A 12737-nucleotide genomic window follows, 5' to 3' on the forward strand; every position below is an offset into this window, starting at 1 on the left:
ATTGCTTCAGAAGATTGGAGACTGTTGAGAATTAGGCTTGTGGTTGATTAATGATTGTGCATTGAGTCCCCTATACAGAATTTTATTGTTGTTAACATCCATTTGATCAATAAATATGAGAGATGCCCTCTCAAAAAAAAAAACAACAGAAATTCCTTTGGGAGGTTCTAGGGGAGCCTAGCATTTCCTTGCTTTTTCCAGCTTTTGGAGGCTGCCACATTCCTTGACTCATGGCCCCTTCCTCCATCTTTAAAGCCTGCAACATTGCAGCCTCTCTCCTTTCTGGTCCTCTGTCACCTTCCCAGAAGGACCCTTGTGATTATATTGGGCTCCCTTGTACAATCCAGGATATTCTCCCCATCACAAGATCCTTGGTTTAATACATATCTGCAAAGTCCCTTTGACCATGGGAGGGAATTCAGGACATGCCACCCCCCAAATATGCCACTTTGACACATTGATTATTTTGAGCTGAAGGCATTTGAGAAACAGCAGATGCAGGCAGGGCTTTCTGACCTACCCTTTTCCTATCTAAAAGCAGGCTGTACAGTTTCCCCTGAGAAAGGGGCCTCCGTGTACCAGGACGAGAACAGCCGTAGTGCCAGAGGCTGGAAATGGATCAGTACAGATACACTTAGTAAAATAACCTACTCTCTTCCCTAGTTTTCCTTCCCATATATCTCCTGGTCAATTTACTGGCCATAGCCAAAGCCCCTTCATCTTGTAATTTCTTCACAGAGTTATCATTTCTTTGTCTAAAAGGTGTAAAAGCTTTGTGCTCTGGTCACTTCCTTGGATCTTCATTCTCTTGTGAAGGCTATGTTTTAGAGTTTAACTAGATTTGTATGCTTCTCTCCTATTAATCTGTCTTCTATCATTTTAATTCTTATTCCCAGTTAGAGACCCCAAGACAGTAGAGGAGAATTTTTTCCTCCCCTACACGTGTAAGGTAACAAACTCACAGGGTCCAGGGGACTGGGACATTGTCATCTTTGGGGGGCTGTCGTCCATCCTCCCATGTTCCCACCCGTCCCCAGAGAGGGTGCTGGGTCTGTGCCCTGTCATTAGCTATTCACGCAACTTCGTTCATGGAGTGTTATGAATATTTGTGTTTGTCTAATGATTATATACTCAGTTGGGTTGTCAACTGCTTCATGGCAGGGTCCTGGCATATTTCCTAATAAAGTTAAATTTCCCTTTGCCTGAAAAAAAAAATGCTGCAGAGATAATATATCAAGTTACAAATTCTTTGGTGTAAATTAATTTTAGGATCAAAACTTTAAAGCCAGAGAGGAATGTAGAGTTATAGTTTGACCTCTGCCATCGTCTGACCCTGGATGACCCAAGGGTATTAGCTTTGAAAAGGCAGCATAGCTAGTAAGTTGCAGAAAGTCAGGCAGAACCCAGACATCCTGTATCCGAGGGCAGTGCTCTTTTACTGTGGCAGATTGCTGTCCTGTACTGAATAAAGCTAGAATATAGAGGAGGCATTGAAAGAAGGGGAAAGGGTTCATAGGAAGGGACAGTCAACTTGGTTCACAGTTGTGACTGGGCTCCACTGCAGAGCTTTCAAATGGCTACTAGGGATCTGCCCCATTTGTCCCCTGACTTGTTTCTTCTTGAGTAGCACTGGTTGCAGAAAAGAAAGAGGCAACATCCGGCTGTCTGACCAGGCTTCAAACATTTTACTATGTGGCAGCATCATGCTATAACAGATGTTAAGAAGAATTTGTAGAGATTAATCAAAGATGTGCTCCCATTACCAGATGAACACGTTAAATGGAGATATGTATAAAGTAACTAAATACTGTAGGCTGTCCAAACAACCACCGTGAATATCTTGCCCTTTACCTAATCAGTGACTTCTCAGATTATCAAAGGTTTCTCAGTTTTATGTATCTCAATGATTTTGAATCACAATTTTTTGTCACTAAGATTGTGAATCTGTAGACTTTGGCGAGTCTATGAACACTCCAGAGTAGTATGCAAACTTTTGTTTGATTTTGCATTTTTGAGGGGAGAGATTTGTTGTTTTCATCAGATTCTCAATGGGGTCTGTGATGAAAAAGGTTAAGAATAGTGCCTTAAACAGAGAAGACAAGTAGTGACTCCATAGTGTCTTAATATGGTGATGGACAGTGACAGTAATGGGGTTCATGGTGGGGTCTTGATAATGGGGGGAATCTAGTAACCACAATGTTGCTCATGTAATTGTATATTAATGATACCAAAATTAAAAGAATAATGCCTTAAAAATGATACTACTTCATACAGGTAAGAGTAGGTTATTGATAACAGAATATTTTAGTTGTTTTATTAATAAGAAAATTTTGCTTTCTATATTATCTTGAAAAATAAAATGTTCAAGGCCTGTGATCCCATCCAACTATCCCTACGTTCATGCAGAATTATCTTAAAGGAAGCAAAAAAGAGCTAGCCCATGCAGGAAACCTCATTTGTTAATTTAGTAATATTGACTAGTATTGTTCTGGTAATCTGTATTTTCTTGCTCTGTGATTAGTATTTTTGTATTTTATATATATTTAATGTCTTTAGAAGGTATTAAAATTATGTTGAAAATTCTTCTCATTTATTTTAGAAGTGTTCACTCTGTCTTACATAAAATAAACTCTAAAGACAGATTCTGACTTGTTAAGGACTTATTCCTTAAAATTTGCATAATTGATTTGGATGGATAAAATAAATGAATGCATAAAGAAATAAGACAAATAAATAGATTAAAATTGTATGGTAGAATAGTAGAAGATTGTAAACCTGAAGGAAACTTAGTTCAGCAAACATAAAAGGTGAGATACTGGAGGACACAGTCTTTAGTGGCAGGTCTATAGCTCATTTCCTCATTTCTCTTGTAATTCATTTTCTATCACACTAAGTTGCCTGAGATACATAATCTTTCATAAAATAGTTCCTTAGATTCATTCACTCAGTAAATATTCATTGAATGGCTATGTACGAGATACTTTTCTAGGCAACAGACACAAAAATGAAAATGGAAGTAGTACAGTGTAGCAGACCTTGGAGCAAACTACCTGGGTTCAAATCCTGGCTTTGCCGCTTACTGTGTGATCTTCAGTTGGATTATTAACTTCCCTGTGCCTCAGTTTCCTTACCTACAAAATGGGAATATTAATAATGCCTGCCTGCCTTATAAGCTTGTTCAGAGGATAAAATAGAATGCTTAGCATAGTGTCTGGAACATATTAAGCACTTAAGCTTTGTCACGTGAGGGGACAATGATGACAGCAACGATGGTAGTAAAACATCTCAGTTTCTTCCCTCAGGAAGTTCATAACCTTAGGGAGCACCTGACTTAAAAATAGTACTACGTCTTCCCATTTTTTTGCAGTGATTACTATTGTATGAGATTTTTCCTTTGAAAATGATTTTCAGAAAGATACAGTAAACTTTATTTCAGTCTAGCAATAGAATAAGTTGAATTTCTAAATATGTAAAAGCTACATAAAAGCTACTTGACACTGACAAAGAATCAGTGCTTCACCAAACATTCGTCATGTTCCTGAACCTTCCTCTCAGGCACAGCTGTGCACTTCTTCCTTGTAAAATCCAGTTGTAACAAGAACCCTGCCTCCACGTCAGTTTAACCAGATTCGTACCCTTGCTGTCTGTCTGGGCTCCTCATCTTCCCTCTCTCCCACGTGATTTCTGATCACCCTGGCCTGACTTCAGCAAGAATCCTTTAGGTCAGCTTAACCAGAAGCTCTCTTACGCCTGATGTTTCCTCTTAGTCATTTTCCATCCACTCACCCCCACCCTGCACCCTTACTGTAAATCGCCACTTCCCTATTGCTTTACTGGGGTTGAGTGCACGCTCTCCCTGACTGTAGTGGCCCTATACATATAGCCATAGCCCCATCTCCCTTGATTAGTCTTCCCTACAGTGCTTTAACAAGTGTCATTGAGTGTTCTTTCTTCAGCAGTATATGTGGAAGAATATCATTAAAGCCAAAAAATCATAGTGTTAATTGTGCAGGTAATGCTGGTTACTTCTTAGCTCTCAATGAAGCGAGGGTCTTGGGAATTTTCATTTGCCTCTCCTGACAGTTTAAATCGCTTGCAAGACTCCCATCCTCTAACATGTTTCATCTCTTTTTCTGATTTTATTTATCTTTATGGCCTTTATCACTCCCTGAGATATTGTATATTTTACTGTATATTTTTGGTGGTGTTATTATCTGTGTGCCTCCTTTAGAGTATAAAATACTTCAGAGCATCAATTTTTGTCATTTTGCCCCTTGTTGTATCTCTAATGCCTAGACTAATAACTGGTACATAATAAACACTCAGGAAAATATTTGTTGAATGAATGAATGAATGAATGACCTCATTAATCTTCATACCATTTCTCTAAGTTATATGGACAACCTGGAGTAATAAGTTTCTAACATCTAGTCTAAGGAAACTTGTGTTTGGGATGAGCCAAATTGGAGTAAGTGTCCTAAATTAGCGCAAAATCTTTCTGCTTAGTAAATACTTATCATTAAATAACCTAATGTACTTCCCCACTCACCCCAATCTCAATTATGTGCCCTGAGGGGTGTGTGAATTAACTTGGTAATAGTACACATTTCACAGTGCAACCATATATCAAATCATCACATTGTACACTTCAAATATAAACAATTTTGTCAGTTATAACTCAATAAAGCTGGAAAAAAATTAAAAAACAAAACCAGTAACACTAACAATTCATTTCTCATATTTGTCATACACTTCTGCTTTAATGGAATTAATTTCCAAAACAGGTCTTGGATATTATTTACATATTCATAATTTTAATTAATAATCAAGGCTGTAGTTCTCAAATGTGTTTGTAAAGTGGTAGCTTATTTGGAAATTTTAAAACTAATAAAGTTAATTAGATAATTTAATAAGAATATAAAAGAAGTAATGGTTTAGATTAATTTGAGGTTTCATATTATGTAATTTGGACTATAAAACTATAATATGTCAAAAATGTTTATTTGGCTGACAATTTTGGGGATCTTGTCATTTTGGTCAGTACAGGTTTTGTAGTAATCATAACTGGAAAACAATAAACTAATATTTCATAATTAAAAATAATCTTTTAACAGAATAGGAAAGATAAAAATCACATTTTCTTTCATTTTGTCAAAGCTAAATCACTTTCATTTGTATTTATAGGCAAAATCATCAACATTACAGACTAGTAATCAGCCTCCCTCCTCACAGGTAAGCAATTCTTTTCTTAAACCTGAGTCCCAGGGTTTCAAATAAGAGACGATAAATTTAGATTATTTGTAGTCCTTAAAGTATTCTGAATGAAACCTACCATTTACAACTGTGAAGTTAAAAATATATTTGTTTTTGTGTTTAAGTCTGAAGTACTCCTGAAAGTCTACTTACTGAATTACTCTCTGAAATACAGAGTATCTCCCTTTCTCTAGTAGGAGTGAGATTTGTTATTAGTTACCTATTTTCAAAATTATGAATTAGGTATGTTTTTAAATTTATACGTGCAGTATGTAATAGCTTGGTGACCAGCTTATTTTGTTTTCTCAGAGACCATCTTGGTGGCCCTTTGAGATGTCTCCCGGTGCATTAACTTTTGCTATCCTCTGGCCTTTTATTGCCCAGTGGTTGGTGCATTTATATTATCAAAGAAGAAGAAGGTAATAAATACTATACTTTCATAATTCAAAATGGTATGTAAACTCTTATCATCTATGGTAGACAGAGCTCTCAGCAGCAGTGGATAGGTACATTTTATAACCATATTGTCATACTAAACGTTCTGTACTGAGACTGAGACTGAAACTATCTTGGAAATGATATCCAGTTAATTTCTAGGTACTTGTTACACTTAATCAAAATTTCACTTGAAAGCATCTGATGAATTTGTATATCTTTGATTTAAGCAACAACAAAATGAGGATTATAGGCTTGAGTTTCATGGTTGACTGTGTCTAGAAGCAGGGATTATTATAATTTGAGGGCAAAAATTCCAATTTTGGGATGCCAAGAGTTAAACTGGATAGGCCTGAGGATAATAGACTGGGATCCTTGAAAGTGCTCTGAGATTTTCTACACTGGGAGTAACCTGAGACCCTAACTCATGGGTTCAAGAGAATTCTGACAGTAGACACGATGTAAACTGAATTATTGTCCATAGATGGCCAGATAGACAATTATTTACCTCATTATTGATGGCCTCATTGTGTTCTTGGTGTTTGTCACCATTTCCCAGTAGTAACAACACATGGGGAAAGGAAATAGGGTGTCTGATAAGATTTTAAGTGCTCTCTTAAACGTGGGCAGTAAAAACACATTTTTTAAAAATCTGCAAGTTCAAATAATTACGGGTACAAGAAGAGGGGATGGGAACTCAACAGTCCGTCCAGGCTGGCTTACTGCTAAACCTGAGAGGGCCCCGTCTATCCTGGCCAGCAGAACAAAAGAAAAAGATGGTCTCTAACAGGTCAAGAGGTTTTTTATGGCAGGGATTTTCGCGGGCTCTTTGAGGGGAGGGGTCAGGGGAAAGGTGGGCTTGTGGCTTGCAGACGTGTCCTCTGGAGGATGCTTATAGCCTAGGGAAGATGACAGCTATGTGTCTGTGAGATGGTGGGTGGGCTTATTCAAAAGGCAGTCCTCAGGTCCAGATTCTATCATTCCTGGCTCTAAAAGGGTGTATGGAGATGGGTCATCGTTCTTTTCCTGGCTACTTCCTACTGAGAGGGGGTGATGAAGGGGGTTTTCTGTTATTTTGAAGCAGAAAAGCCATTTGGAGATGTTCTCAAGTAGTTGCCCAGGAGGTGGCTGCCACTCGATCCTGTAAAAATCTTTGGAATAGCTTACTTAAGCAGGGAAGGAAAAGAAGGAAGAGGGGGATAAAGGTGAATGGGGCCAGGAGAGGTAGAAGGTGAGGGTTGTAGAAGCTGAGAGTGTAAGACTTGGACTCAGGCTGGGGAGAGAAAGATTAGAGCCCAGTGACTGAGAAGGTAAGAGAAGTTGTGTTGAGGAGGGTACCTATAGGGCTGGTGGAGGGCAATTTTTGGGCTTCGGGGATAAGGAGTGCAGCTGACGCTAGGACCTGTAAGCAGAGAGGCTAGCCTTTTTCACAAGGTCAAGTTGTTTGGACAAAATAGGCAACAGGCTGGAGGGAGTCCCCAGCCGATTGTGTGAGTAGTCCTAATGCTTGCCCCGTTTTGCTGGTTAAGAAAAGAAAGGCTTCTCAGGGTTAGGTAGAGAGAGTCAAAACAGGTGCTTTGAGGAGTGCTCACTTAAGGGCCCAGAAAGGAGCAGGAATTAAGTCTGTCTCTGGCACCCTTTCTTGGGGATCCCTGTGGGAGGCCTCATAAGGGGGTTTTGCAATGAGTGAGAAATTTTGGATCCAGAATCTAAAATAGCTAAGAAACCCTAGGAAGAAAAGAAGCTCTTGCTTTGTGGTGGGGAAAGGGAGATTATTAATAGCCTGTGTTTGAAAGGTAGGTAATGCAGCGAGTGGTTGGGGTGAGGTCAAGACCAAAGTAAGCAACCTTTTGCTCTATTAGTTGAACTTTGTGTTCTGAAACATGGCACCGCTTTTTCCCCAGGAGTCTAAGGAGGGAGATAGTGTGGGATAGAGAATCGTTTTTTGAGGGGCTGCAAAGCAAGAGGTCATCAACATACTGGAGCAGGCAGCTAGGGGCAAGGTTGAGAGATTGGAGGTCATTTTGTACTCTGCTTGGCCAAAGAAGTGGGGACATATCAGTTAAGACTGCCTGCTCTGCCTTAAGTTAGGCTGTTGGGCTATTGTCTGACTACCAGAGAATATGCTGGGAATCTTACTTCTCATTTCTCTTCCTTTTTTTTTTTGAGAGGGCATCTCTCATATTTATTGATCAAATGGTTGTTAACAACACTAAAATTCTGTATAGGGGAGTCCATGCTCAATGCACAATCATTAATCCATCTCAAGCCTAATTCTTGTCAGTCTCTAATCTTCTGAAGCATAACGAACAAGTTCTTACATAGTGAACAGTACAAGGGCAGTCATCACAGAAACTTTCGGTTTTGATCACGCATTATGAACTATAAACAATCAGGTCAAATATGAATATTTGTTTGATTTTTATACTTGATTTATATGTGGATCCCACATTTCTCCCTTTATTATGATTATTATTTTTATTTTTAATAAAATGCTGAAGTGGTAGGTGGAAGCAAGATAAAGGTAGAAAACATAGTTTACTGTTGTAAGAGAGCAAATGTAGATGATCAGGTGTGTGCCTGTAGACTATGTGTTAATCCAAGCTAGACAGGGGCATTAAAACATCCACGGATGCAGAAGATTTCTCTCAAAACAGTGGGGGTGAGGTTCTAAGCCTCACCACTGTTGATCCCCAATTTCTTACCTGGTGACCCCCCTGCGACTGCCTGTGTTAGGTTGTTCCTCCCTTGAGGAATCTTACCCATCTCTAGCTAACCAGTCATCTTCTGGGGCCATACAGAGAGATGTAAAGTTGGTAAGTGAGAGAGAAGCCATATTGTTTGAAAAGGTTAGCTTTTTACGTCTTTGCAGATTTATACCCTGTGGCTTCTATGCCCACAGGAGGAATTATGATACTCGGTATATTTGATATGTGGCACGAATTCTATTTAAGGGTTGTAATTAGAAAGGAAGAAGAAAAGCTATAGAGGTAGCAGACGGAAGAAAACATGGGAGGATTGATTATTTCTTTAACATATCTTCTTGTAGAGTAACTTAAGCATGTATAGGTTTTAAACTGCTAATTAAATTGCACACACACATTAACATAATAGGAATACAGTTACATAACCAAAGCAGATCTATAATTACCAGCCATCTCCAGTGAAGCCAAGAAAACCAGTTAGGCACCCTAGGCATTTGTGAAAATTTGTCTATGATATAATGGATATCATCCAACTGTACTTGAACAGTCTGAGAGAAATCAGACAAATTAAAACAACCCATTCCTGGGAACTGTTCACATCCCATATGTTCTTTTAACAGTAGATAGTCTGTAGTTGTAAGATTTTGGAGCGCTACAACTTGCACTTCTCCTAATTCTTGGTTGAGTTCCAACAGTATAGATCCAGTCAAATTTGTTGTTTTACTGAAAGCACAGGCCAGCTTAGATATCTTCTTCTTCATTCCAATGGCAAGTCCAGGAACCGGTGGGATGGATGCAGCTACAACTGCAGCATTGCCTGAATCTTTGTTGATCATCTTCTGGTATGACTCTTCCAAAGAGTACTGATGTTGGAAGTTCTTCTTCATATCATATCTTAGTTAATTTTCTGGGTAGCCAAATTAGGCTTTGATCCTCTGTATAAACACAAACAGACCCTTTGCCCACACTTTGATATGCCTTTTATACCATTGTGTAGAACTCATTGGAGGTCATCACACAGGAACTGCTTTTTTTTTTATTTAAGAGAAAGGAGTATTATCAGAAAAGTGTACCTCCATAGCCGATCATCTGACACCCTTTAAGTGATCAAAATTAAGGATATTTAAAGCATGCATTAATTGTTGATTTACAGTTAGTTTTATCCTATCAAGGAGTAATCCCCCTTTTCTTTCTTTCTTTTTTTTTTATCTTTAATCTACACTTACATGAAGAATATTATGTTTACTAGGCTCTCCCCTATACCAGGTCCCCCCTATAAACCACTTTACAGTCACTGTCCATCAGCATAGCAAAATGTTGTAGAATCACTACTTGTCTTCTCTGTGTTGTACAGCCCTCCCCTTTCTCCCTCCCCCCCATGCATGCTAATCTTAATACCCCCTTTCATCTTCCCCCCACACCTTATCCCTCCCTACCCACCCATCCTCCCCAGTCCCTTTCCCTTTGATACCTGTTAGTCCATTTTTGGGTTCTGTAATTCCGCTGCTGTTTTGTTCCTTCAGTTTTTCCTTTGTTCTTATACTCCACAGATGAGTGAAATCATTTGGTATTTCTCTTTCTCCACTTGGCTTATTTCACTGAGCATAATACCCTCCAGCTCCATCCATGTTGCTGCAAATGGTAGGATTTGCCCTCTTCTTATGGCTGAGTAGTATTCCATTGTGTATATGTACCACATCTTCTTTATCCATTTGTCTACCGATGGACATTTAGGTTGCTTCCAATTCTTGGCTATTGTAAATAGTGCTGCGATAAACATAGGGGTGCATCTGTCTTTCTCAAACTTGATTGCTGCGTTCTTAGGGTAAATTCCTAGGAGTGGAATTCCTGGGTCAAATGGTAGGTCTGTTGAGCATTTTGATGAACCTCCATACTGCTTTCCACAATGGTTGAACTAATTTACATTCCCACCAGCAGTGTAGGAGGGTTCCCCTTTCTCCACAGCCTCGCCAACATTTGTTGTTGTTTGTCTTTTGGGTGGCAGCCATCCTTACTGGTGTGAGGTGATATCTCATTGTAGTTTTAATTTGCATTTCTCTGATAATTAGCGATGTGGAGCATCTTTTCATGTGTCTATTGGCCATCTCTATTTCGTTTTTGGAGAACTGTTCAGTTCCTCTGCCCATTTTTTAATTGGATTATTTGTTTTTTGTTTGTTGAGGTGTTTGAGCTCTTTATATATTTTGGACGTCAAGCCTTTATCGGATCTGTCATTTACAAATATATTCTCCCATACTCTAGGGTTCCTTTTTGTTCTATTGATGGTGTCTTTTGCTGTACAGAAGCTTTTCAGCTTAATATAGTCACGCTTGTTCATTTTTACTGTTGTTTTCCTTGCCTGGGGCGATATGTTCAAAAAGAGGTCACTCATGTTTATGTCTAAAACGTTTTTGCCTGTTTTTTTCTAAGAGTTTTATGGTTTCATGACTTACATTCAGGTCTTTAATCGATTTTGAATTTACTTTTGTGTATGGGGTTAGACAATGGTCCAGTTTCATTCTCCTACATGTAGCTGTCCAGTTTTGCCAGCACCATCTGCTGAAGAGACTGTCATTTTGCCATTGTATGTCCATGGCTCCTTTATCAAATATTAATTGACCATATATGTTTGGGTTAATGTCTGGAGTCTCTGATCTGTTCCACTGGTCTGTGGCTCTGTTTCTGTGCCAGTACCAAATTGTCTTGATTACTATGGCTTTGTAGTAGAGCTTGAAGTTGGGGAGTGACATCCCCCCTACTTTATTCTTCTTTGTCAGGATTGCTTTGGCTATTCGGGGTCTTTGGTGTTTCCACATGAATTTTTGAATTATTTGTTCCAGTTCATTGAAGAATGTTGCTGGTAATTTGATAGGGATTGCATCAAATCTGTATATTGCTTTGGGCTGGATAGCCATTTTGATGATATTAATTCTTCCTAGCCATGAGCATGGGATGAGTTTCCATTTGTTAGTGTCCCCTTTAATTTCTCTTAAGAGTGACTTGTAGTTTTCAGGGTATAGGTCTTTCACTTCTTTGGTTAGATTTATTCCTAGGTATTTTATTCTTTTTGATGCAGTTGTGAATAGAATTGTTTTCCTGATTTCTCTTTCTGTTGGTTTTTTGTTAGTGTATAGGAAAGCTACACATTTCTGTGTGTTAATTTTGTATCCTGCAACTTTGCTGTTTTCCGATATGAGTTCTAGTAGTTTTGGAGTGGAGTCTAGGGTTTTTTATGTACAATATCATGTCATCTGCAAATAGTGACAGTTTAACTTCTTCTTTACTAATCTGGATTCCTTGTATTTCTTTGTTTTGTCTGATTGCTGTGGCTAGGACCTCTAGTACTATGTTAAATAACAGTGGGGAGAGTGGGCATCCGTGTCTAGTTTCCGATCTCAGAGGAAAAGCTTTCAGCTTCTCGCTGTTCAGTATAATGTTGGCTCTGGGTTTATCATATATGGCCTTTATTATGTTGAGGTACTTGCCCTCTATTCCCATTGTGCTGAGAGTTTTTATCATGAATGGATGTTGAATTTTGTCAAATGCTTTTTCAGCATCTGTGGAGATTGTCATGTGATTTTTGTCTTTCTTTTTGTTGATGTGGTGGATGATGTTGATGGATTTTCGAATGTTGTACCATCCTTGCATCCCTGGGATGAATCCCACGTGGTCATGGTGTATGATCCTTTTGATATGCTGTTGAATTCTGTTTGCTAATATTTTATTGAGTATTTTTGCATCTACATTCATCAGGGATATTGGTCTGTAATTTAATTTTTTGGTGGGGTCTTTGCCTTGTTTTGGTATTAGGGTGATGTTGGCTTCATAGAATGAGTTTGGGAGTATTCCCTCCTCTTCTATTTTTTGGAAAACTTTAAGGAGAATGGGTATTATGTCTTCTCTGTGTGTCTGACAAAATTCCGTGGTAAATCCATCTGGCCCCGGGGTTTTGTTCTTGGGTAGTTTTTTGATTACCATTTCAATTTCTTTGCTCGTAATTGGTTTGTTTAACTTTTGTGTTTCTTCCTTGGTCAGTCTTGGGAGGTTGTATTTTTCTAGGAAGTTGTCCATTTCTTCTAGGTTTTTCAGCTTGTTGGCATATAGGTTTTCATAGTAGTCTTCAATAATTCTTTGTATTCCTGTGGGTTCTGTCGTGATTTTTCCCTTCTCATTCCTTATTCGGTTGATGGGTGTTGATTCTCTTTTTCTCTTAATAAGTCTGGCCATAGGCCTATCTATTTTGTTTATTTTCTCGAAGAACCAGCTCTTGGTTTCATTGATTTTTGCTATTGTTTTATTCTCAATTTTGTTTATTTCTTCTCTGATCTGTATTATGTCCCTCCT

General features: G+C 38.6%; 1 protein-coding gene across 11 annotated transcripts in view; it reads left to right on the forward strand.

The window, feature by feature from the left end:
• Positions 1 to 12737, forward strand: part of LOC118969747 (acyl-CoA-binding domain-containing protein 5) — a 50079-nt gene that overhangs the window by 23763 nt on the left and 13579 nt on the right. For all 11 annotated transcript variants that reach the window (XR_012127955.1, XR_012127950.1, XR_012127951.1 and 8 more), the window contains 2 exons: positions 5185 to 5232; positions 5563 to 5672. Coding sequence is in view for 1 of the 11 variants with exons in the window: in XM_073229072.1 (XP_073085173.1) it covers positions 5185 to 5232; positions 5563 to 5672 (158 nt within the window). In the remaining 10 variants the exon portion in view is untranslated. The remainder of the gene's footprint in view (positions 1 to 5184; positions 5233 to 5562; positions 5673 to 12737) is intronic.

This window comes from Manis javanica, chromosome 2 (assembly GCF_040802235.1).
Source record: "Manis javanica isolate MJ-LG chromosome 2, MJ_LKY, whole genome shotgun sequence".
NCBI lineage: Eukaryota > Metazoa > Chordata > Mammalia > Pholidota > Manidae > Manis > Manis javanica.